Genomic DNA, 26,888 nt, shown 5'->3' with positions numbered 1-26,888 from the left:
ATTTACACTAACTAGTTATAGTAGCATCCACAATGTCACTGCAACAACCTGGAAAACAACAAAGAAGACCTTACAATATTTATTGTTCTTATATGGCCCTTCAATTTTAAGATATCAGTAACTGAAAAGGATTACTAACTGCAGTACACTTTAACAATAGGCATTTGCTAACTCTCAGTTTTTAAACTTAGCTGTGGTTCATTAACATAACACACACAGTGTAATATCATGTAGTAATTATAGGCCAGTATCTGGATTTGTTAATTCCTGCCACCCGGGCACAGATGCCAATTCCCAGACAGCTGGGAATTTTGCAGTGTTGAGAAGTGCAAATAACTTAATAATAATAGTGCTGGGACAAATATCAGAATATTTGAACGAATATTTTTTGACATGTATTCGGATACAAAAATGAGATGTTCGTATTCGCTATAAATGACAAAAATACCTTGCACTTATTTACTGTCTCACCAGAATTTGTGTGACAGTTAAAACAAATGGCAAATGAAAAAGAGCTCTGTTATATATATATATAATATATATTTTTTTTTGTGATGTGGAATGTAATAAATGAGAACCAAAACAGTGAGTTTTTTTCCCCTTCACTTTACAACATTTCCACGTTTACATGAAGTGTTTAAAGTTAAATTTCAGTTTTCGTTTGCTTGTTCAGCTATAAAAAGACACAAGTAAACCTCATGTTATTACAATGAAAACGGCACTGACAAGGAATGAAAAAAAAAATAAAATGTGTTGTGAACTTTATGTAGTATTTATTTTGTGAATAAACAAAACTACATTTAACTTGAACTGCTGTTTGGCATCCTTTGTTTTGTAGTTAATTCACTTGGGTAAAGTAAGTCCTACACAACTTATTCTTTACTCCTGGGATATTTTTCTATTTTAACTTTTTACATATTGTATGGTCTTGTTCTAAAATAAAAGTACACACACAGGGGCCATAGCCCACTGCCCCTACTGCTATGCTGTGTCTACCTGCGTTCAGAGCAATATAATTACTTTTATTACTTTTTGAAAAATGAACAAATATCCGAACAAATATTTAAATTGTGAGCCAATATCCGAACATTAAATTCCTGTGTTGTTCCCAGCACTAAGTAATAATAATAATAATACATTTTTCTGCCCTATGCCACTTTGTGAGGACAATAAAAATCTGCCTGATCTACAGTAGTATGCTCAATATACAATATTGTCCTAGAAATACCACATTATTCATGTATGTGGAAGTCAGCAAAATACTGTAACTTTTATTCAGAAGAACACATTGTTTCGAAAGAGAAAAAAAAAAAAAAAACACGTTGATTTCCTGTATCCTACACACTGTAATCCAACAGAGGATTCACTGTGATATACTTGTAAGTTAACAAATGCTAGGTCAAGTAAACATCAGAGATGAATATATGTACTGTGCTGCTCCAGTCTAATTGTACCTCTCTGGGTGTGCTGAAGGTTAGAAAGTCACTCACAAACCTTACTTGTTTCTTTTCCTCCAAGAGCCCAGCATGCTGTGTTAGAATGAGTAAAATGGACCCAGAAGAACTGGAGCTGGTGAATGACTTCAGGTACAGGACTTACTCGTCTGTGATTGAAAAGGCACTGAGGAACTTTGAGTCTTCTAGTGAATGGGCGGATTTGATCTCCTCACTGGGCAAACTCAACAAGGTACTGCATATGATCCTAATTGTTTTAATTCAAGCTAAATAATCAATTAATCATATTGTTGTCTGAGCATCTCCTGCAAATCCATTAACTGTTTATCCTCTCCTGGAGATATCCCCAGCATTGGGGATACAGTGGAGGCCCCTGTACTGTATGTGTAGGATACGTACCTCACACTGTAGGGTTTTATATAGAGCGCTTGTCTAGAGAGCTTTTATACGATTGTGATGAAACTTGATTGGGACCATTTTGAAGGTATCAGAGTTTTGTAGCATCTGTATTCATTTTATTGTAATATATTTATACAGGTTAAAATCCTGAGATGTACTGTCAGACCTCGTTTGTATTGTGTGAACATATTCAGAAAGGGTTGTTACTGCATAGTTTATGTCTGGGTTACTTAATACAGGGGTATACTGTTTTGAAGACATCTGTATGTATGTTACACATTGGAGTTTTACTAGTCACACGCTTTATTTAACCTATCATAATGTATTTTAATATAACAAGCTTTGTGAATAGGGATATTACCGATACAATATGTTTTCTACATCCTAACTTGTCATCCACATATTGCTTTATATTTGTGTTTGGCATTACCTCCAAGTCTTTATATGCTTTTCTTTTTCATTGCTTGTAACTTGTGATTTTGTTCTGGTGGGTGAGTGCCATCTAAAAAGCAATGTAAACAATTATCCACAGACCGAGTTACAAGACAGGCAGAAGTTTATGAATAAAGGGACAAGCTGACATCTTTAGTTACATTCCTTGCCTTAAATTGAGAGAAGGCTTCTGTCACTTTTACACAGCCTATGCATTTTGACAAGGCTTGCTAGATGCTGCTTCAATTCAATGTGCTGAGTGACAGATATTGCTACATTTGAAATTGACTCCTGTTGCCATGTATTTTTTTATGCTTGAATTTACCTTTATAATCTCAAGATTTTAGATTTGGAATATGTCTATATTTACAAAACAAAGCTTGTGTTTGGATCAGATTTTGTAATTGTACAGTTTGGCTTTCAGTGGAGTACATACAGGGCATGGTGGGTTTTTTTGTGTGTAAAATGTTTAAATGCGGCCTGTTATCCTCCTCCTTTTTTTGTGAGTGTAGAATTATATTCAGTGAAATTTGAATTAACCAGTAACTGTACAGCTAAGGCTTAATTCAAATGGTTTTTCCCCTTCATTGGGGCGTTACAGGCTGCTAAGAGCAGGTGACTGTAAAGATTTTACTATTTTTTAAATAAAGGCTGCTGTGTGAATGAAAAGTAGTACAGATAAGGCAGCTGGGCCCATTGATCGGGTTGGGTTACAGCTCTGTGAAAAAAAACACAACAAAACAAAGCCAAACAAACTCAGTTTTTCCTCTATTTGTATAATCAATAAAATGTATATAAACGTTAGTATCCCACCAAAAAAAAAAAAATAAGTTTGACTCCACTGATTTATGTTTCTTGGGGGGAATGAAGTAAAAATGGCCTAACTCTACCTCTGACCATGGAGTTATTTCCCAGGGTGAACAAACCTTGCAATTTTCTTAGCTATATATTGGAAGTAAATAGGAAAATAAATATAATTTTAACAGACAAGACACAGAAACTGCACTTCCTCATTATATTGTTAATTTGCTGTTGGTCTATGTTTACAGTGCATTGTACAGTATTATATACAGTAGTAACAGTCCTGTTTACAGTCATTTTTAGAACAATGGACCAGTAGCTTCAGTGACCCATTCCACAGTGGTGGACTAAACCGTGAAAGCGCCTTCACTTGCTGCAATTTGAATGTCCCAAAAAAACCCATATACAAGGACTAGATATCAAAGCTCTTTACTCCAAAGCCTCATTAGAAGGATTTTTTCAGAAAGGGTTTAAGTAATAATTAAAGTAATAATGCTTTGGAGTAAATAGCTTTGAGAATCATTGTGGAGAACAGGAGGGAAGTGAAATGGTCATGCTTTTGTGTGGTCACCTCTAAAGTAAACAGACAAGAGGTTTGTTGTTTGGGTGTGTGTAAGGAATACTGTTTGATTATCATGGTGAAGAAATATATGACCAAAGTTCAGCAAACTTATTAGCAGGTGTCTGCTTTTTATTTCCACTCAAAAGCTAGTTCTTGTAGTAGATGGAACAATTCAGATTATTTTTATATGTGTTTACAGGTATCTCGCTGTGCTGTAGTAACTTGAGTGGAAAAACTTTGTTTTATAATGTTAAACTTACAACCTCTGCTGAAAAAGTCTTCACAGAAGTTATGTTTGTGTTGATTGAGAACACACAGGGGGTGATGTAAGGATATGTGGTAAGTGATTTGCGGGTGCAAAACCCCCATAATGCTGCTGTAAATCACCTTTAGCAGCTGTAAAGTCTGATTTTACCCTTCGCTAAAAATGCGGCATATGTAAAGAATCGTGTTCACTTGGTGTTCTGCACCATTAATACACTTAAAATTATATTAAAATGCATTCAGATGTAGAAAAGAGCATGGAATTGGGTGGGATCTGGATACTAAGCGGGTGCAAACATTATAATGTGTTGTAAGGATTTTGCCTTGCACTTAGGCAATTGCTCACCCTCAAAAAACTTTAAACCTCTTACAAGGTGCAAACCATTGTAGAAGCTAGTAATTAAGAGCTGTATAAAAGCATACACCTGCAGAGACCTGTCATTGACTTGAGGATGGCTGCTGCGGTACACTTCCTGATGCAGCGATACTGGGCTCATGTTGAGGAGAGGCAGGAACACGTTTGGAGGAGAAGGGCTAGAAGAAGACGACCCCGCATATTCAGTCCCTGGGTCACTTTGTTTAAAATGCCGGAGGATGCTGTGATAAAGTGTTATCATCTCACTCCGCAGGTTGTCCTAAACCTAATAGCTGAATTGAGGGATATAGTATATATATATATATATATAATATATATATATATATATAATATATATAATATATATATATATATATATATATATTATGAATATAATCGAGGTTTCTCGGTCACGGGTTGCAAAGCTATACAACGTTTTATAGAAAGAGTTATTAATTCCAAATTCACTTTTTAGATATAAAATATATTATATATAATTTGTCGATTTTTATATTTAAATGTACAACTACAGTACATTTATACAATGCGGTTAACGCCAAGTACAGTCTTCTCAATTTTTTTAAATTTAATTGAACCAGTAGTAACAGCAAGTAGTTGCATATTGCTTTTTTTTTGTTTTGTTTTTTTTGTTTTTTTTTTGTAAACACATAACAAAAGCCTTCCATAAAAATTAATAGGTAAGGATGATTTAGTTATGGACACCTCTGTTAACTTGAGCCTTTTTTTTATCTTTTCAGGCCCTGCAGAGTAACCTGAAATACTCTTTGTTACCTAAACGTCTGATTATTGGAAAGCGGTTGGCTCAGTGCCTACATCCCGCACTTCCCAGTGGAGTCCACTTAAAAGCGCTGGAGACTTACGAAATTATATTTAAAATCATTGGGACAAAATGGTTGGCCAAAGACTTATTCATTTACAGGTGTAGTTTTGTGTTTTTGGTCTATTTTATCAATATGAAAGAAGGAGAATATGTTTGTAGATTAATTGTGTGGAATAACAATAATTGCTTAATTAACTATTTTTTTTTTTTTTTTGCAGCGCTGGTCTCTTTCCACTGCTGGGCCATGCAGCCATGTCTGTGAAGCCAGTTCTTCTAACCTTGTACGAAAGATACTACCTCCCTCTGCAGAAATCTCTGCTGCCGAGTCTGCAGGCGCTCCTCACAGGGTTGTTACCAGGACTAGAGGAAGGCTTAGGGATCTACGACAGGTACACTTACAGCCTAGACCCTTCTCAGTTCTTGTGTCTAACAACTAGCTATGAAGTCCCTTGGTTAATATGCGATCCTGCTGTAACAAAAAACATAATAATAAATAACAACAGGATTCTAGAACTATCTCCTTTTTTTTAACTTGTGTCCCTTTGATACAATGTCAGCCAAGTTGAGAAATTAAATAAATAACTTTTTTATAGGTGTAGTCTTCATTACCACCCCAAGTGGAAGGTGGGAATCCTGCACCTTTATGGAAGTGGCTTGTGACAGTTGTTGAGAGAATTCAAAAAATGATGTAATTCTGGTTTTAAATGAAAACTACCCAGGATGGATTCCACTGTTGATGTCCCGACTAGCCAAGGTTGGAAGCTGGTTATAACCAGTTTGTTCTACAGGGCAACCACACTAAATAGTTTCATATAATTGGTGCTCTTTTAAAGTCCCGCTACAATATCTATGCCAATTTAGTTTAGGTTGGCCAACTTATTTGAACATGCTAACATCTGCTATAAAAGCCTGTGCAAATTGATACCCAGTAAGCGCTCATTATTTAAACAAGATTATTTAAATCATTTAATTTTAATATTCTCGCTAGTACAATTTGTATGCTAGGTTCATTCACAAGCCATTCATCTGTGGAAGCCTGGCTTTGGGACCAAGTGAGGAAATGAGTTTGGCGGTCACAACTTTATACTAGTAGGCACTGTTGTGGCAGTTTCAGAAAGAGAGGTCATTGAGACTGAACTGCTTCCTCACCAGCTTAGAAGAAGATCCTTCCAGGATGAGGTATAGTATGTTCACTCGGAAATGTACTCAAGTGGGGACACTTACACTGTCTCTTCTTGTGCTGTCTGTGATTGGACTGGACTCTCCTGTTCAGCACTTTAATGAGCACAAATACTCATCATAACATTATCATAAAATTTAACAAACAAAAAGGTACCTAAAAGCTGAAGACATTTTTCCCACTTTTAAATATAGACAGTGAATTACTGTGCTACTATAATCATCTGTCTTTTTTTCTCTCTCTCTATCTCTCTCTCTCAGGACTGACACTTTTCTGCAGAAGCTGTCTCTGCAGGTAGGACAGGATGTTTTCTATGGGAGTCTATGGGGGAGTGTCCTGATCAGCCCCCTAGTTCGATTGCCGGCTTCACTCTTCATTGTCAGCCACATCAACAAAGGTGTACCTGGAAACAAGCAGAAGTTCATGCTGGGAACTGACTACACACGGACGGTAAGCTTGCATCCATGCCTGACTTTATTGGAATACAGGATCTTGTGAGATGGAGTTTCTGTCCCAATGATCATATCATGTAATAAACATCAATATTAAAGGTAAATATTGTGGAAAATGTTAACGTTGAGGTTACCCGCAAAATGCTGCCATAAATTGTGTTTAGCAGCCTGATGTCTGATTCTACCGGCTGCTAAAAATGCGGCGAATGTAAAGAATGGTATTCAAATGGCATTCTGCACCTGCGATCAGATTGTCACTTTGCCATCATTAATCCATAACAATTATATTGAAATGCATTGAATTGAAGAAAAGAGCATGGAATTGGGTGGGATACTAAGCGGGCGCAAACATTATAATGTGTTGTAAGGATTTTGCCTTGTACTTAGGCAATTGCTGACCATCCAAAAAAACTTCACACCTCTTCTTACAAGGTGCAAACCATTGTAGAAACAACTAACTAGAGCTGTATAAAAGCACACACCTGCAGAGACCTGTCTTTGGCTTCATGATGGCTGCCGTCATACACTTCCTGATGCGACGACACTTGGCTCTTGTTGAGGAGAGACAGGAACACATTCAAAGGAAAAGGGCAAGAGGAAGAAGACCCTGCATATTCATTCCCAGGTTCACTTTGTTTGTGATGCCGGAGGGTGCGGTGCTAAAGCGTTATCGTCTCACTCCGCAGGTCATCCTAGACCTAAAGCTGAACTTAGCTGAACTGAGGGATGAGCTAGACCACCGTGTCAATCTAGGGACCGCTATCCCTGCACATGTCAAAGTGCTGTGTTCTCTGCAGTAATTAGCCTCTGGTTCCTTTCAGACCACAGTTGGAATGTCAGGAGGGATAGCACAACCCACCTTTTCCAGAGTGCTAAGTACATTTCTGGATGTCATGCTGAAAAGGGCAGGCCAATACATATCATTTCCTAAGTGATGTTGGCTGAGGCTTTTTAAACAACTGTTTCATGCTGAGTGACCTGAGCTCTGTCTCAGAAAACTTTTTTTTTTTCCATGCACCAAGAGGACTTTGCTGCCCTTCCTTTGACTTATTTGTTTTGCTTTGTGTTTTCATGGTCCACAAATATCATATAGCCACTACTGCTCTCTGTACTCCTCTGCAAGTGTGGCCACTATAGACCGATGCAGTCTGTGTTGAGTAATTTGCATTGCTCGTAAGCTTACATAAGCAGCAGTGCAAAATAATTGCCTGGCCGCAATGCAATTTAAATTTTACAGCCACAATTATTTGCACCACACCTATACTTGCATCACCCCGGGAATATGCTAACTTTCAGTTTACTCTTCGTATCTAATTTATTAGATTGTATCTTCTCTTTTGCATACCTGCATTGTCTCTTGCTAGATATGCACCTCCAGATTCTGACAAATACTTTTAGAAAACCAGGAGCAACTTCTGCTCTGGAACAAAAAGCTATAATGCTCTGCGGCTGCCCGCCTATGTGGATAACTATCAAAAAACTAGTAAAACCAACTAATACACAAGTCTGGGAAAAACAAATGGAAATCTGGAAAAAGTATGGAATTTTGATGTTGAAAAAGTATATAAGAGCATAAGAACATAAGAAAGTTTACAAACGAGAGGAGGCCATTTGGCCTAGCTTGCTTATTTGGTTGTTAGTAGCTTATTGATCCCAGAATCTCATCAAGCAGCTTCTTGAAGGATCCCAGGGTGTCAGCTTCAACAACATTACTGGGAGACCCTCTCAATGCTCTGTGTAAAAAAGTGCCTCCTATTTTCTGTTTTGAATGCCCCTTTATCTAATCTACATTTGTGACCCCTGGTCCTTGTTTCTTTTTTCAGATCAAATAAGTTTCCTGTGTCAACATTGTCAATACCTTTTGGAATTTTGAATACTTGAATTAGGTCGCCGCGTAGTCTTCTTTGTTCAAAACTGAATAGATTCAGTTCTTTTAGCCTGTCTGCATATGACATGCCTTTTAAACCCGGAATAATTCTGGTCGCTCTTCTTTGCACTCTTTCTAGAGCAGCAATATCCTTTTTGTAGTGAGGTGACCAGAACTGAACAAAATATTCAAGATGAGGTCTTACTAATGCATTGTACAGTTTTAACGTTACTTCCTTTGATTTAAATTCAACACTTTGCACAATATATCCACATTGTCTAGATGAAGACATTTCTGAGTCAACAAAAACTTTTTCATAGATTCCTTCTTCAGTTTCAGTATCTCCCATATGATATTTCTAATGCACATTTTTATTGCCTGCGTGCAGTACCTTACACTTTTCTCTATGAAATGTCATTTGCCACGTGTCTGCCCAGTTCTGAGTATTGTCTGGATCATTTCGAATGACCTTTGCTGCTGCAACAGTGTTTGCCACTCCTCCTATTGTTGTGTTGTCTGCAAATTTAACAAGTTTGCTTACTATACCAGAATCTAAATCATTAATGTAGATTAGGAATAGCAGAGGACCTAATACCGATCCCTGTTGTACTCCACTGGTTACCTCTCCATTTTGAGGTTTCTCCTCTAATCAGTACTTTCTGTTTTCTACATGTTAACCACTCCCTAATCCATGTACATGCATTTCCTTGGCGTGAGATAACCTGAGATACTGTACCTATATTGAGTACAGTGTACTTTCTACTCATCACAGTCCATAGGTCAATTATGGGAAACTTTACATTTTTTTTGGACAACCAAATGTCGACAATGGACTGCCCGAAGGGCAAATACCATTACCAAAATTGTGAGAGCCCTGTGTTACAACCCACGTTTTGGCACAATTCTCCAATAGGGACTGTAGGATGTTAGTGGGCTGAGTCAAATGGTGGTGATGATGGCACTGGCAAAAAGTACACAGGAGGCTTGATTTAGTTCTCCCCGCAGCAGGGTTTTTATTAAGTCTGGCTGTAAAATGGCTACCGACCAGTAATTCAATCACAAAAAAAATAGAACAAAAGTAATGAAATAAAAATAATCAAAATAAATTCCCCCACTAATATCAACAATGATAAAGGAGGAGGAGAAAATAAAAAGGTACAATCAACAAAGTCCTGCACACAGTAAAATATAAGTTGAAAAAAATAAGACGTTTCAATAGCGCTCCCGTGCCGACCTCTAGGGGGCTCCCGGTCCTGGATAGGGTTTAGTGCCTTGGTCCCGGGCGTTCTTCCGGGAAAAACGCAGCAACACCGTCTCCAGTCTCTGCAACACAACACACTTTCACATATGATAATTAATCCAACAGCATGTCTCCTTCGCTGTTCCCCAGGACTGAACCACCGGGCTTAGATCGTACCGTCCTTTAAATACTGTTCGACCCCACCCTTAGCCTCGGCCCCGGTCGCCGCCGTACCCAATCGGCGTACATAGTAACTCCGACTGAGGTACGTGGCGCGGCGGCCGCGGACTTCCGCGTTCGGGCGGAGCAAGCGATCTTTCTGGAATTCCCAGACGGTTCGACCTTTGTCTTTTCACCGGTCTCGTCCCGTTTTATGCAACGGCACCAGCGATCGGGAGGATCGACCACAGCTCCGACCCGTTGCGCCCCCGTCACAGGGACCTACAAGATAGGGCTCAGGGTTACTTTGCTTATAGCAAAACAGATATTTCTTTTCACAGGTTTCATGATGTTTCAATGAAGAGCCCAAGTCGGCTGAAAAAGAATATGTTCATCTAAAAGGTTATGGTATTTTGGATATGTGTAAAAGGTGCACTAATAGTTCAAGCCATGTTTATAAAGAAATGCATAGATAAATCAGTGAGGTTCGTTAACCAGATTTTCTGGCGTCTAAATGGGGACAATTCTGAACTTGCCTGGACTGAGTTTAATGCGTACTTTATAAATGTATATTTTATATGTCAGTGTTTACAGCTGAGTGTGTATGCAGTGTTGTGTGCCAGCTGATTGTTATCCTTGGATTCCAGGTGAAAGCCATGTGTCTGTCAGTGCAGGATTCCAATGTACTTGTGCAGAGGAACATGCTGGAAATCCTGCTTTTCTTTTTCCCCTTTTGTACATGTCTGGTAAGTATTGTTTCAGGTAATGGTTTTATTAAACAAAAAAACAACAAAAAAATTAAAATTTCTCCATGTTTAGAGAAAGAAAAAATAATTCCTTGTGTTTTCCTAAGGACACTGGAGAGAGCGGTATCCCGCTGTTAAGGGCTGAGATGGTCAATATTGTCTCTGCTGCTTCACTGACTCTCCTGAGAAGGGACATGTCCCTCAACAGAAGGTTTTATGCTTGGCTTCTAGGTATGTATCCAACAGGTTTGTTGTGTCTTCTGAAAGATGGTTAACTTCATGGTTCTAGTCAGAAAGCTTGTGTAAGGATTACAACACTAGTTTGGTGTTGCTTGTTGCGGTTGCTCTGCTTTTTTTAACATATAACAACAGGCATTTTCCTTTCGTGCTGTAGTTTGGTTTCCAGATCTACGAGATTCTTAACACAGATGCTGTTGTATTTTTCTTTTTTAGGTACTGACATTAAAGGAGGTATTTTAGCGCCTGATCCAACCAGGTCTTCTTCCGTTGAAGCTCATGCTACTTTTTACTTCAACAAGTACTCCAGAGACCTTTTGATCCAAGTTAGTTTAATGATTTGTCTTGCACGTTCCAGGCTTGCATGTAAGGTGAACAAAAAGAAAACTGTGAGGTCCCCCCCCTCCAAAAAAAATAAGTTAGCTAAGTGGTGTTTTTGTGGTGCCAGTAAAATTGGTAGAACTATGGTAAAAGATATGTATGCATTCAAGCTATAATATCTGCATTTCTGAACAATCTGTGTTCAGTACTGTTTATACAATTGTTTTTGTATGTTGGCAGGCTTTAATCAATATAATGAAGCAGGAGAACATAGACTCTGAACCAGAGAATGGGCCTCATGTGTACCTGAAACCCTTCCGTATCATGATCAGCCTGCTGGACAAACCTGAAATCGGTAAAGGACACGTAGGCTATGAGTATCCTTTATTAACTGTTCTGTGCTTGGAAAAATGACTAAATTTTTTCCTAGATTATACATACATTTCTCCATGACAAATTTTCATGAAAAAGGGTATTGATAATGAGTCCTTGTTCTCTGAGATATTCTTTGTTTATGCATGTACTGCTATATTTTAAGCATAAAAGGCATGATGAGGTTCATTGTCAATTCGAAGCGGACAATAGAGGTTCATAATGAAGCCAGCTTTCTTGTTAAAAGTGTTACAGTGGCTTGCATTTTTAATATAAAATATCAAATAAAAATGTGTTTATGGTTCATTCATTTCTAAAAGGATTCAAGAATGTTCAAAAAATAATATCCTCATTAAGTCATTTTGGGATCAGCATGTTCAATTCAAAGAGTGCCAGTAACCTTCCCTGATCACCCATTTTTTGGTACAATTACTTTTTCCATACCAAGGGGTAATAGAGAACCATGATTAGCCTCATGGCAATGTCTGTCCATAGCGTTTTCATTATGACCATGCACTCATATACACTAGCATGCAACATTGGTGGAAAAGCAATTGATACATTATTGCACTGAACATGGCCTCCAACATTAACAAATTCTGATTTGATGTTTCATCTTTTAGAGCTCACTGAATGGCATGAAGGATAGTATCAAGATCCATTCATTTACAATATATGGTGCTATGAAGAGATCCATGCTTAGTTTTGTATATATTTAAATCTAAGAAATTCATGCTATAAAATCACTTTCTTAAATATATTTGTCAATTGTGTTCTTCTTCAGGTCCCCAGATCACTGGAGATTTGCTTTTAGAAGCTATTAGAGCCTTCTATGGCTATTGTAAAGAGGCCCTGGGTGAAGATATTCTTCTTAGCTCCAGCCACACTGGAAACCCTCTTACAAGGTAATTGTTTCTAAAAGAATTTTGTTTCTAAAAAGGGATTATCTATTATTATTATTATTTGTGTGATTTATGCATAACCCTACAAGGTTAAAAATTGAGTATGACATTGTGAGGCGTGTGAGTACAAATGGATTTTCCAGACAGTGATTTACGTGTAACAATTAAAATTTTATTTAATATTACACGAGAAAAAAAAGAAAAATAATAAAGAAGGATGTGAGGGAGGGAGTGCGGGAGTAATCAAAAATAAAGGAACGGAAGCCTCTTAGTCCTCTTCGCGTTCTGCTTCAATCCAGAAATAAAACAAAAAGGAATAAAAACAGAAAAGAACCAAGTTAGTAAGGCCTCCGTTCGTGACACAGTCCAAAACTCCCACGTACTTCCCTCCAGCCTTTTTTTCCCCCGCCTCTATTCCTTAGGACCAACCCCGAACACAGTAGCACGTTCCCTTTAGTATGCAAACCCCGCCCCGGTAGTCAGCGGATCACTAATCCCAAACTGACAGGTATCCTTAATTTCACTTGACTCCAGTGGCTGGAATTTACATACTCGTACTTCCGCCCCTCACCAAGGTGCCGCCCCTCAAAAAGATGACTTTTGTCATGGTCACAAGACCTTGGTAAGGGAAATCCCGAGTTGGTTTGATGCCTTCTACTGTTGGGAGGCTGAATTGCAGACCGAAACCCCTTTGACTCATCACAGACATCTACCTGTGTCTCTCCATAATAATGAAAAAAGATAAATAGCTCTTTTTAGTTTTTTAAACAGCAGCAGGCAGCAATCTTAGGAATCCTCAAATCTTGCAAATAAAAATAAATAGATGCAGTTTTTTTTTTTTTTTTTAGTCTTGTGCCTCTTCTATTTTTACAGTAAAATTAAAGAAAACAAGAATGCATCCGAGCTCATCAAGACGGTGAACATGTTCATCAGCTCCCTGAGTTCTGAATATCTCTGGGATTACATGGCAAGGTGCTTCGAAGCAAGTCTCAGGTACATTTTAGAGGGAATCTTGGTCTTTTAAAAGGAATATTGACAAGATTAGAAAGCAGTGTTGAATCATGTGACAGGATAATAACTCAATGCAAATTATTTTGCTGTGCTTTACGGCAGCATTTAATGGCATCTGTTTTTATATTTATTTTTACCAGCATGGAGAGTCCTCAGGATCTTCTTGCCCCATTTGCAAACAACTGGAGCCTAGTTCCCTCAGTGTCAGAGCTGTGCAAACTAATAATGTTCCTTCTAGATGTTATTCCTTTGGTAAGTTAGTAACCTGCATACTTTTTTTTAATATATCAATAAACTTGGATAGGACATTCTTTATTGAGATTATCAATATCTGGGGACATATGAATGTTACGCTTAGACTTGAAAGATGTTATTTAGTGTTGGGTGCTCATTTTTTAAGAACTAATAACGTGATTCCTCATACCATATGAGAATGACAAGCAGATGTATTATCAAAATAAAACAAAAAGCATCACAGGCATCCAAATACAACCATCACTTGAATGACATTGTATTGTTGTCTGGATTCCTAGACCAGCATGTTTTTCTAACTTTTTTTTTTTTTTTTTAATTGACTAAGAAAATATAAAAAAACCAGAGTGACAAAAAGGAAATGTTGTCTGGGGTAAGGTCATGTACTTTCCAGTGTACTACCTCTAACTTGCAGGAACTCTACTCTGAGATTCAGACCCAGTACCTTCCACAAATGTTAAACAGCTTGCTGCAAAGTCTCCTTGAGCACATACATGACCTCAGCTTGCCAGAGCTCACCCAGGGGCTGAAAGCTTGCTTCAAAGTGCTGAGCAAAATTCAGATGCCTGTGGCGTACATGGACTTGGAACCACAGCCAGATATGCACTCAGACCAGGATCTTACACAACTTAAAAAGGTAGGCTTATAAAGATTTAACATAAAATCTATAACCTGCGTAATGCTAGTTTCCTCGTAATAGTTAGCTATATGTCATTGCACTTCGTATACATTCAGCATTTCAAAGTGCCTTCCAAAACAAAACAAATCAGCACGCACAGAAAAAAGAGTAGCCTTTCCAGTCTCTGTCAATGCTGATAATGAGGGTGTCACTGTCTATATTGAACTCTGTTTACATACAAGTCTTCCAAAAAGCTGTCAGTTTGTCACTTTATTCCAGAGTCTCAAAGATGGAGAGACAGAGGAAGAGGGAGAACAGGGGGGCGATGAGCTGAATGCAGAGGGGGACCCTGAAGCCCTGCCACCCGGAGAGACCCCTTTCCCTCCTATGCGTTCGGAGGACAGCGGAATCGGACTGAGTGCCTCCCCCTCAGAGCACTTCCAGACCAGCTGCAGAAGCAGTGAGGTTAGAGGAAGATTCTGTCCAGAGAGAGATGACGTGTGGCGGAAGGGGGGCAGCGTCCAGCACATGGCCTGCTGCATGCAGGAAATCCTGGCTGCCTTTATTGGCAGGTATTAATTGATTTATTAATTTATATTACCTTTGTTTATGTTGGCCCTCTCAGAGCATGATAGTTAAGCTCAAATTAAAGCTGAGACAAATCACAGAACAGTGTAGGCAGGTTAAAACAGGCACATTGTATTACAAATAAAAGTCATTTTTATCCATGCTGGCGCATTTGATCATATATTTTTTAGTCTAATCCATTTTTTTTTGTTTGTTTACTGTAAGAAGTAGGTTTGTAAAACAGGAATTGTCAAAGGCTAATATTCAAACGCTATTTGGATGTTGTGTGTTTCAAAAAAATTCATACATAAAAAATGATTTAATATAAATAGGTGTCTGATAAAATATGAAGTGCATTTTTTATGTTTGTTTAGATTAAATGTTTGTTTTATTTATTTGTAGTTCAAGTTCGGCACTAGGAACACTGAGTATTGTTGAAACACTTTGGAGCTCTTCTGAACGTTCCTAAATCTCTGTAAAATGTTTCGTATTAGGTACCTGCTGTCTCCGGTGGAAGAGAAGAGAGAGGCTGAGCCAGGTGGAGGGGGACCTCCAGGTCAGACGGGGAAGGTGCCACTGGGCTGGAAGAGCTGGGACGCTGGGCAGATCACCATGCCTCAGTTCAAGCAAAAGCTGACAGGGTTCTTCACAGCCCACAAGCAGAAGCCATCATCAACTCTGTCAGAGGAAAAGAAGAGCCGGGGCAGAGGGGAGGACTGGGGCGACAACAGCATGTTACGTGAAAGTGCAGAGTTCTCAGAGGACTGCCGGCAAGCCTTCACCGCCACCTGCCAGCTCCTGTTGGAGTGCACCACCTTCCCAGTGTATCTGTCTGAAGAGGAGACAGAAGCACTCTACGCAGCCATTTTCCAGGAAGTCTGTAAGGACCAGCCTCTTTAGTAACATTGGGAATAAGTTAAGATGATTCTTTATTCAAGCGCATGCTCTTGTTGTGACATGTTGGTTTCTATATTCTTGTCATTATGGCAGCAGGACATCTACAGTCGTAGAAAACTTAAATACATTATAATTCATGTATAATAACCAACAAATATAAGTACATTTTAAAAAATAAATAAATAAATACTATCACTACCTTGATATAAAGCTGTTGTGAATTGAAGCTAAAGTATCAAAGTTTGTACAATCAATTTTGGTTTCTTCATGCCTTTTACTGTCTTTCAAAACATGAGTACTGAACTGTACACTAATCAAGCACATGTTGTTGCCAGCATTTGTTGGTAACAGCAGTGGAGATGGGATATGGTTTTGTTTTTAGATCCTTGCTGACAATTAAAATATTAAAACAATGGACTACAATCTCCAGGATGCATAATGATAAAAAATAAATAAATAAATACTTATGTGAGTTAGAGCTTTCCTGGAAAACCTTATTTAGTTTTATCAGATCAGTTTACATTTTTAGCTGACAACTTTTTAATGTATTATATGTGTGTGAAGTTGGGAAAGCACACATGCTCTTGAAGTAAACTTTGCAACCAAATTGGGTGCACCTTAGAACCCTGCTTAGCTTTTATTACAACCTGGCATGTCTAGTGCCTTTTTAATATTATACTCTCCATTAGTATTTAATTTGTTTGTATATATACATTAACACAAACATACATGCCCAATTGCATAAACATATATTCACCTGTACGATATATGTATATCTTAGTATCCACCATTTCACAGTGTCTTTAGACAAGTGATGAAAAATGGCTTCCTCCTACAATCTGATATACATATTTACACATGAACTCTTGCTGTGCCATTTGTTTGCTTTATTTTTGACAGGTAACGGGGAGGGTAGCCTGGCTGCCTGGCTCAAGTCTCTGATGACTCTGTGCTGCTGTGTGAAGGACTGCCACATTCAAAACATTGCTATCTCCACCCTGCTGGAGATGATCAACCACTCACAGTCGCTGGCCCTGGTCATCGAGGACAAAAGCAGACGCTACAAGAGCTCCGAGAACAACCCCTTCTATGGCAGGCTGCAGATGGTGACAGTGCCGCTCATCAACCCGGGGGTCCTGAAAATCATATCGGAGAAAACTGATTTCTATCAGGTATAGTCTTTCAACTTAGTAGACCAAAAACCTTTGTGTTACAAAACACATTTCTGTTGCTTTTTAAAACATGATACTTGCTGTTATTTTCCTGTATCATTTTTTTTCACAATTAAAGAACCACATTAAGATTATATATATATATATATATATATATATATATATATATATATATATATATATATATATATATATATATATATATATATATATATATAAAACACGGCTTGGAAAAATAACCACCTCTGCCAGCCACTTCACACTGCATAAATCACTACGCACCATTACATTCTAAACTCCATGACAAAAACCACGGCCAAAAATGAGTGGCATGTCACCTATTTCCTTTAATATGTTTGGGGATGAAACTCCACATAACTGGCACAACACCAACTTTGAGTGAAGACAGCATTCCATCTGAAAAAAATAAATAAATAAAATAAAATAAGTGCATCAGCAAGAATAGAGACATAACAGTTGATGACGTACAGCTACACTGAACAAAAATATAAATGCAACATGCAACAATTTCAAAGATTTTACTGAGTTACTGTTCATATAAGGAAATCAGTCAATTGAAATAAATTCATTAGGCCCTAATCTATGGGTTTCACATGACTGGGAATACATATATGCATTTGTTGGTCACATAACTTTAAAAACAAAGGTAGGGGCATGGATCAGAAAACCAGTCAGTATCTGGTGTGACCACCATTTGCCTCATGCAGCGCGACACATCTCCTTCGCATAGAGTTGATCAGGCTGTTGATTGTGGCCTGAGGAATGTTGTCCCACCTCTCTTCATTGGCTGTGCGAAGTTGCTGGATATTGGCGGGAACTGGAACACACTGTCGTACACATCGATCCAATTGTGACAACGAACACAATTGCATTGTATCAATGTTAGTTTGAATGCACAGAGATATCGTAACAAGATCCTGAGGCCCATTGTCGTGCCATTCATCTGCCGCCATCACCTCACGTTTCAGCATGATAATGCACGGCCCCATGTCACAAGGATCTGTACACAATTCCTAGAAGCTGTGTCCCAGTTCTTCCATGGCCTGCATACTCACCAGACATGTCACACATTGAGCAGTTGAAACCAGGATTCATCCGTGAAGAGCACACTTCTCCAGCACGCCAGTGGCCATCGAAGGTGAGCATTTGCCCACTGAAGTCAGTTATGATGCCGAACTGCAGTCAGGTCAAGACCCTGGTGTGGACGACGAGCACACAGATGAGCTTCCCTGAGACGGTTTCTTACAGTTTGTGCAGAAATTCTTCGGTTGTGAAAACCCATAGTTTCATCAGCTGTCCGGGTGGCTGGTCTCAGACGATCCCGCAGGTGAAGAAGCCGGATGTGGAGGTCCTGGGCTGGCGTGGTTACACATGGTCTGCAGTTGTGAGGCCGGTTGTACGTACTGCCAAATTCTCTAAAACGACATTGGAGACGGCTTATGGTAGAGAAATGAACATTCAATTCTCTGGCAACAGCTCTGGTGGACATTCCTGCAGTCAGTATGCCAATTGCACGCTCCCATAAAACTTGAGACATCTGTGGCATTGTATTGTGTGACAAAACTGCACATTTTAGAGTGGCCTTTTATTGTCCCCAACACAAGGTGTGCCTGTGTAATGGTCATGCTGTTTAATCAGCTTCTTGATATGCCACACCTGTCAGGTGGATGGATTATCTTGGCAAAGGAGAAATGCTCACTAACAGAGAAGTAAACAAATTTGTGCACAAAATTGGAGAGAAATAAGCTTTTTGTGCTTATAGAAAATTTCTGGGATCTTTTATTTCAGCTCATGAAACATGGGACCAACACTGTACATGTTGCATTTATATTTTTGTTCAGTGTAAATGAAATAGAAAAAAAAAAAAAAACTACAGCATGGGCTGGTTAATGTACTTAAAGAAAAATATAGACATTAATTTTATGGAAATAAGTCCAAAAAATCTCAACAACATAAGGGAATTTTATGCCAGTGCAAGAAGTTCAACCACTTTTATAACGCTGAGCTGGACTAAATACATATTTTAACGTAGAGGTTTTGACATCTCTGCTGACGGCGAGTTGAAAACTAGCAATAATGTATTCCTGTCAGTCAGGAAAACTCTTAGAAAAGCAGGTAACGACAAGGCCAGACACGACCCCCCCCCCCCCCCCCCCCCGAATTACCAGCCTGGATTTTAAGCATCTGCGGGAGACTGAGGTACTGTCCCCTGACACCGCGGTCGGATTGGTGCGTAAAGTCTGGTTCGATCGTCAACTTAATCTGGCACGACTTGGACACGAGGCTGTCTGACAACTAACAAAAACATATTTTGAGATCCAAAAGGATGAAAACGTGCTAGAATATGTGTGCCTCGCATGTAAGGAGTTAACAAACTCACCTCAAGATCCGGCTTCAGTCTCCATCGCAGCTGCTCTCCTTACTTCCTTACTGCTACTGAAACTCCACCCATCATCACAGCTTGTATTCAGTTATCTAGTTTCTAGTGAGGTGGCACTTTCGATGCAGAAATTCACAATAAACGAACATGTGCAATTTATTTTTAATAAGTGAACAATAAATTAAGTTAAATTTGGGACTATATTAAACTGCGGATAGATACACAATAAAAGTTTCTGGTTTTGTCTTAATTTAAATGTGTGTTAATTATTTTAATTAATTTTCTTTCCACAAATGACAGGTAGCCGTGTTATAAGCGGTTTAAACCACTCCAGGCTGTGCGGTTCCGATGATATAGACCACTTCTGGGGTGGTTAAAACACCCCAGGCGAGGTATATACCATGGGAACCGCATGGCCCGTTGCGGTTTATACCTTACATATACTGTATGTGTGTATATTAGTGCTGGGACAAATATCCGGATATTTGAACAAATATGTTTTGACATGTATTCGGACACAAAAATCATATGTTTGTATTCACTAGAAATGACAAAAATACCTTGCACTTATTTACAGTCTCACCAGAATTTGTGTGACAGTAAAAAAAATGGCAAATGAAAAAGAGCTCTGTGTGCTATGTGAGATTAATATACCGGTATATAAAAACAACACAGAATCAACACAGCAGCTCTTGAGCCTCTATTTAAAAGTTTTAGACAGCAAAAAGTAAACAAACCAGATTATGTACGCACACGCACAGTGATCTTTATGGAATATCATCTGGGACAAAAACACGTTCTGCTGCTTTAGAGCGAGCCAGAATCTGATGGGACAGATGAAAAAAAAAAAAAAAAGAAGCATGTAATTCTGAAATGCCTCGCTTAAACAATACACAACTTCCTGAAAATGTTGTGTAGTGATTTTTATATAGGCTGTAAATATTATATATGTTTTGTTGCGACTTTCTGTTATGTGGAATGTAATAACCAAAATGGTAGTTTTTTCCCCTTCACCTTCTTCAGCTACAAAAAGGCACAAGTAAACCTCATGTTATTACTTTATAAAAACATGTCTGGCCACTGTTTACTGTGAAAAAATGGCAATGGCAAGGAATGGAAATAAATAAATAAATAAATAAAATGTGTTGTCAGTTTTATGTACTATTTATTTTGGGAATAAACAAAACAACGTTTAACTTGAACTGCTATTTGGCATCATTTGTTTTGTAGTTAATTCTCTAGGGATAAGTAATCCCTGGGATGTTTTTCTATTTTAACGTGTTACATATTGTAAGATCTTGCTGTAAAATAAAGGCACACGCACAGGGGCCATTGTCACGCCCTCTGCCCCTGCTGCTATGCTCTCTCTGCCTGTGTTCAGAGCAATGTAATGGCTTTTTGAAAAAGAAACTAATATCCAAATGAATATTTAAATTATGAGCGAATATCCAAACATGAAAATCCTGTGTTCGCTCCAGCACTAATATATTTGTTTGTAACAAAGCTTGGAATTTTTCATTACTGTTCTGGGATTTTCAAGAAAAAACCTTTTCTAGATGCAGGCATGTTCACATACTCCAGGCACTTTTAACATGCAAATTAGTTTATGTCATGAGGATGTACCTTGGACTGTGTCTAGTGAGAATGAATACATCTGTGTACGGTTTCTGAATTAAGGTAAACATGGAATTAACTACTTTGTTGTGCTGTAAGCATGAGACCATTTATTAAATCCAAATACCCACATTACATTGTACATTGAACGTCATTGTTTAGGTATAATACGCGCCACTAGTGTTAACATAGATTGATCGGATAGCCTCAGACAATATACCAATGATCTAGAGGTGTGGAACCTTCTTTGACTGTTTACGCCTCTATGCCTGGTATTTATACACTGGTTGGCTCAGAATACAGGACTATAGTTTGTTTCTGTTATCTACTAATTAGATAAGAGCCTCTGCTAATAATAATAATAATAATAATAATAATTACTATAATAATAGTTCATTTCTATTATTATTATTATTATTATTATTATTATTATTATTATTATTATTCAGCTGTTATTCCACTCTGGTGAAACTATGCACAAACTACTCTATTTTACAAGGTTACTATTGTTAATTACTTACCATATTTCTCCTTCTCCGTACATTCCTGCACATGCCTTATCATTCAGTCATTTAAAGCCTACGGCAAAGTCATCTCCAGCAAACTGACTTCACATCACCAACACATTTTGTTTCTTATGATTACCAATATATTTTTACTCTACATCTGGAGTGAAATTATGAGCTGGCTAGTGCTACAGAACCTCAACATTTTGCACAGCGCACACTCGTTGCCAGACTGACAGTACAGAATTTTCAAAGTTCTTTCTGATTTGTTAAAATTCTAGAACATGTTTAATATGGTATGAATTCTAATTAAAATGTGTGTTTGATGATTGTACATCTCAGAGGGTTGCCCATGTGCTGTGGAATCAGCTGAACATGGAAAACAGGGAACACCACATCACCTGCGTGGAACTCTTCTATAAGTTGCACTGCCTGGCTCCTTCCTCCAGCATCTGTGAGGACATCATCTGCCTGGCTCTGCTAGACAGGGATAAGGTAGTACTGTTACAATGTCGAAATTCCAGTAACATGTAGCACTGTCTTGAGGACCGTTTTAGCTAAAATGGAGTTTCATTATTTTGGCATTCACATGCTTTGTAATTTCAGAATGGGTTTCCTGGTATATTTATTTATTTATTTTGTTCGTCTCTTGTATAGGGAAGCAGACTAGAGGCTCTCTACAGATTCTCAGTACTGTGGCATCTGACCAGGGACATTCAAAGTAGTAGGACCATGTCAATCAATCGATCCTTTGACAGGTAGGTTTGCAGTAATAGAACGTGTGATTGGTGGCTTTTAGTAGCTTATCCCTAGGTTGATGTTAAAATAGTATTGGTTACGTGTTAGTCAAGAAAACATACATGCATACATGTATCTACCCAGGAACCATTCACCTCATTGTTTTCATTTAATATTAATATTGAATATGACATTTCAAAGGAGAATGTTAATGTGTTGCTCTGTAGGTCCCTGTTTGTGGTCCTAGACAGCCTGAACTGCCAAGACGGTGCTGTCAGTGCTGGAGCACAAGGCTGGCTGGTGCGTGCATTCTCTCTCAATGATGTGGTGCGAATTGTGGAGCCGGTCCTGCTTCTTCTGCTCCACCCAAGGACACAGCGATCCTCCATTCAGTGCATAAAACAGAACTTAACAGTGGGTAAGTGCAAAGTCCACCTGCTGGGTTTACAAACAGGTTTTTTTTTTTGTAATACTATAGAATTATTTTCTTTTGACTGGATTTTGTTTGTTTAGGAAAGCTAAAGATCATGAACGCCAGGGATCGAACACTTTCCAAAGAGTCTGTCGCCTCAAGTGATCTTGGTGAAAACTACTCTGAGGAGAGCCTCCTTAGCAGGGTGACCACTGTGGATAGGGATGCCATTTGGGCCGAAGTGGAGAGCATCCCAGAGACCATGAAGGTCCATCATGAGCCCCTACTGGAGAAAGAGAGTGAGGGCCCCCCAGCCCATCAGGAGAATGAGAGAAGCAGGACTGAGGTGGGGGAAGACGAGGAAGAGAGGGAGAAAAGTGAACACACAGAGTCTGCTGATACCAGTATGGGCCACCTTTCCACAGAGAACACCAGTTCAGCCTCTGTACCCTATCTGCAGCGGCAAGACTGCAACAGCAGTGGGGAGGAAGATGAGAGTGGGCCAGATGACAAAGGAGGTTTGAAGAAAGACAGCAGCATGAATGGCTCCCATCATGCCTTGTACAGGACAGATTCAGAGAGGACCCAGGCCTCTGAATCCCTCTCCAGTGATGATGAAGACCTAGAGCTAGACGCCATGGCCCGCTCAAGGCTTCTGAAACAGCAGAAAGAGAAGAGGGAGATGATTGACTCTCTGTTCAAGCACATGCTCTTGTACCTGCAGCCATATGACTCTAAAAGGGTGCTCTATGCTTTCTCTGTTCTGGAAGCGGTGCTTAAAACCAATCCCAAAGAGTTTGTGGAAGCTGTGTCCACCACCAGCATGGACACCAGCTCCACAACCAACTTGAACCTCATCTATAACCTCCTAGCACGACATCAAGAGACTCTTGTTGGTCGGAGCTTTTATGGTAAACTGCAAGCCCAGTCACCCATCTCCTGTCCCCATTCACTTCTGGTTGAGCTTCTGACATATCTGTGCTTAAGTTTCCTGAGATCATACTACCCGTGTTACGTGATACTGGGGCACAGGGACATCCTGGGCAACAGGGATGTCCAAGTCAAGAGCGTGGAGGTGCTTATTCGGGTGATGAGTCAGCTGGTACTGGTGGCCAAATCCCAGGACGACAGGAACCTGAACTTCATCAGAAAGCTCTTGTCCAACTGCAGAGTGCAGGAGTATGTCCTCCTCTCCCTCTCGGCCTCCATGTACATTAACCAAAAACCCATCTCTTGCAAGAGGAGCGAGGACTTCTTGGAAGATGGCCTGTCGGAAGAGAGCCTTATCAACTTGGGCCAGGACCAAATCTGGAGTGAACATCCCCTGCAGATTGAGCTGCTAAAGCTGCTCCAAGTTTTGATTGTGCTGGAACACCACCTGAAAGGAACAAGCTCAGAAGAACAAGAAGCTTCTTCCCCCCTGGCCAAGGAATGGCAGAGTGCGGTCCAGTTCCAGCAGTCGATCAAGGCCATGCAGTATGTGCAGTCCCACCCCATAACCTTACAGGGGATGTTTGTGTCGGCTGTGGTGAGGTCTCTGCAGCCTCAGAATGGCTTTAGCATGCATCCGACCTGGGTAAGCTTGGTCACTTCCTCACTGCCATACCTGGGGAAATCTTTGGGAATGACTGTGGCTCCATTCATTGCTCAGATATGCAAGAACCTGGATGATCTGGTCAAACAGTATGAATATGAATCGGTGAAGACACCACTGAGGTATTTGTTTTGTGTTGTATGTGCATGAATTAAAAATTAGTGTCCATGGAACTTTTCTAGGTTTATGTCTTTATAAATAAGGCCCCTGTTTGCATTGTTTGTTAGTTTTAATACTTTTTTTTTTCATTAAATGGTCTAATTAATTGATGAAAACAGGGACAAGAAGACACGTAAAAAAATCTAATTCTACAATACAACATTTTAGGGATACGGAATGTAATATGCTTTTGATTAATTTAATGTGGAATACAAGATTAAACCAAATGTCTCACCTGAAAAAAGGTTGCTGTATAGAATATAATTGTACAATGGTATAGTACAATTAATAATACAAGTATAAGTCTCTGTGTGTATGTGTGTGCGTGTGTTAACAGTACAGAAATACAGATTGCAAGCAATATATCACCCTCTGCAGGTGCAATTCTAATGGTGGCACTTCCTCCTTGGGCTTTGCCTATCTTGGTTTCTTCCCATTGAAATTGAATAATACACATAATGCTTAAATCGTTCTTTTTTTGGATTAAGTGCAGTAATTTTTTTAGTACAGGGAGACAGCGCCACTGGCTCTGTATTGCACATGTGTGAGAGAGCAAGGATTGAGAACAGAGAGAGAGAGTGAGGAACAGTGAGAGAGCGCAAGAGATACAGAGTGAGCTAGATGCACTTGGAATTTTGAATTTGACAATTTTAATTATCGCAGTTACACCAATTAAGAAATATTAATATATTTGGAGGAAGACTTAGTAATTGGGGAGGTAGGAGAGGCGCTCCTTTATTTATTATTTTTATTATTATTATTCAAATTGTCTGCTTTTTCAACTTTGAGTTGGAGCGCTGATTCTCCACTCGCGCTCCCGCCTCCCCTGCCACAGACCTCACTAGCTGCCACTGCTGCATACTGTTGTGTCTGATCAGCTGATTTTATTTTCTAACAGTTTATCTTCAAAGAAAGAGAATATCGCCCCAGATTATCCCCTCACCCTTTTGGAAGGCCTGACCACAATAACTCATTTCTGTCTGTTAGAAAATTCCAGTGTACACAAAAAGGTAACTTTAAATTGGGCACTTTTTTTTTTTTTTTTTTTTTTGATATTGCTACAATTATAGTTGTTTGGGTATTTTAAGATTCTTTTGAATTGTTTATTGGTTTTCATTGATTCGGTGAGTGTTGTCACTGTATCCTCGTTCTATCTCTTGTCAGTCCCATTCTGGCACTGACCCTGCTGATCTTCGCAATGCCAGAAACAGCATCCTTGAGGAGCTGTCTTGGATCATCAATTCCATGTCTTTGTTGTGGGGGGTAATCGGAAAGGTGGAATCGCAGAAGAAATCCACAGACATTACTGGAGGGGCCACCTCTGTCTACTTCAAAAGTACCAAAGTGAGTGGAGCACACCGTCGTGTGGCAACATATAGATACCCCAGCAGTGGGGGAGTTGGATAGCTGCTGATTTTATCTTTTTTTTTTAATGTTGTACCATTGGAGTTAAAAGTCTCTCTTTAGACTGCCCTGAAGAAATCACACTCCTCTTTGGGAGTGAGAGAGCAGTTTAGAATCTGCTCATCCAGTTCTTTACATACCTTTTTGATACCCAATGCTAATGCTGCCAAATTATGAAGGGTTTTTTTTGTTTTAAATGTGCTGTAGCTTTGTGTTCTATCTTAAATGTTTGTGGCAAAGTGGTCAACAGTGTGCACCTGCAGGAATGCAATCCAATAACAATAAACAAACAGTTTTTAGACACAACAAAAAAACAAAACGCTCATGATTACAATTCAGGTCTCCTTCTTGTTTAGCGTTTAACCATAAAAAGGAACGGATTACTTTGCCAGTCATGACCCCTTGGTTAACTAATGCAACCGCTCCTCAATTCCGCGGCTGCCACATCGTTTCACTTCCAGGTCGATGTTTTAGTGTATCGTAGCTCCGCTCCCTTTCTAGATGACTGACTTCCATCTAACCCTGGGAATGAATTGTCTGGTCACCCAGTCCAGGGTACTCTGTTCTCTTTACACAGCGCCCTCACCGGTCGGAAGGGAGATTTATCACCAACAGTCATTGTGTCTCTGTCACAACATTAAATTAAGTATTATTGTTCATATTTATAGCAGTAAAATTCATTAAAAAAAAATCTAATAAATGCTGTTATTATTTTTTATTTAGATTCTCAGGCAGAGGGTGCTAGAGTTTCTTAATCCTCTGACTGCTCAGCACGGTGTACAGCTGATGGCATCTGTGGCAGCCGTATGGAACAGCAGGAAAAACCACAAGAGCCAAAGTAAAAGCAAGGTAATGTGTGGTGTGCATTCTAAAGTGGGTTGCACTGGCAACTCTATACAGAAGTTCATTTTTATCCAAGGGCTGTAGCAGGATAAATAATCTACGTCATAAAGTTTCT

The 26,888-nt window shown here is 39.2% G+C and overlaps 1 protein-coding gene across 2 annotated transcripts in view; it reads left to right on the top strand.

The window, feature by feature from the left end:
• LOC121320716 (protein dopey-2-like) overlaps positions 1-26,888 on the top strand; it is a 44,375-nt gene that overhangs the window by 4,465 nt on the left and 13,022 nt on the right. For both annotated transcript variants that reach the window (XM_041259291.1, XM_041259293.1), the window contains 22 exons: positions 1,519-1,686; positions 5,026-5,207; positions 5,327-5,497; positions 6,549-6,738; positions 10,654-10,752; positions 10,860-10,983; positions 11,206-11,315; positions 11,551-11,665; positions 12,467-12,587; positions 13,458-13,577; positions 13,736-13,847; positions 14,263-14,484; positions 14,746-15,038; positions 15,528-15,913; positions 16,831-17,102; positions 21,966-22,118; positions 22,281-22,381; positions 22,589-22,779; positions 22,875-24,489; positions 25,425-25,536; positions 25,691-25,870; positions 26,654-26,779. In XM_041259291.1, the coding sequence (XP_041115225.1) occupies positions 1,540-1,686; positions 5,026-5,207; positions 5,327-5,497; positions 6,549-6,738; positions 10,654-10,752; positions 10,860-10,983; positions 11,206-11,315; positions 11,551-11,665; positions 12,467-12,587; positions 13,458-13,577; positions 13,736-13,847; positions 14,263-14,484; positions 14,746-15,038; positions 15,528-15,913; positions 16,831-17,102; positions 21,966-22,118; positions 22,281-22,381; positions 22,589-22,779; positions 22,875-24,489; positions 25,425-25,536; positions 25,691-25,870; positions 26,654-26,779 (5,142 nt within the window). In that variant the 5' untranslated portion in view covers positions 1,519-1,539. The remainder of the gene's footprint in view (positions 1-1,518; positions 1,687-5,025; positions 5,208-5,326; positions 5,498-6,548; positions 6,739-10,653; positions 10,753-10,859; positions 10,984-11,205; positions 11,316-11,550; positions 11,666-12,466; positions 12,588-13,457; positions 13,578-13,735; positions 13,848-14,262; positions 14,485-14,745; positions 15,039-15,527; positions 15,914-16,830; positions 17,103-21,965; positions 22,119-22,280; positions 22,382-22,588; positions 22,780-22,874; positions 24,490-25,424; positions 25,537-25,690; positions 25,871-26,653; positions 26,780-26,888) is intronic.

The sequence above is a fragment of the Polyodon spathula genome, chromosome 9 (genome assembly GCF_017654505.1).
Source record: "Polyodon spathula isolate WHYD16114869_AA chromosome 9, ASM1765450v1, whole genome shotgun sequence".
NCBI lineage: Eukaryota > Metazoa > Chordata > Actinopteri > Acipenseriformes > Polyodontidae > Polyodon > Polyodon spathula.
Note: the sequence above shows the minus strand (reverse complement) of the source record. Positions and strands in the feature narration are given on the sequence as shown.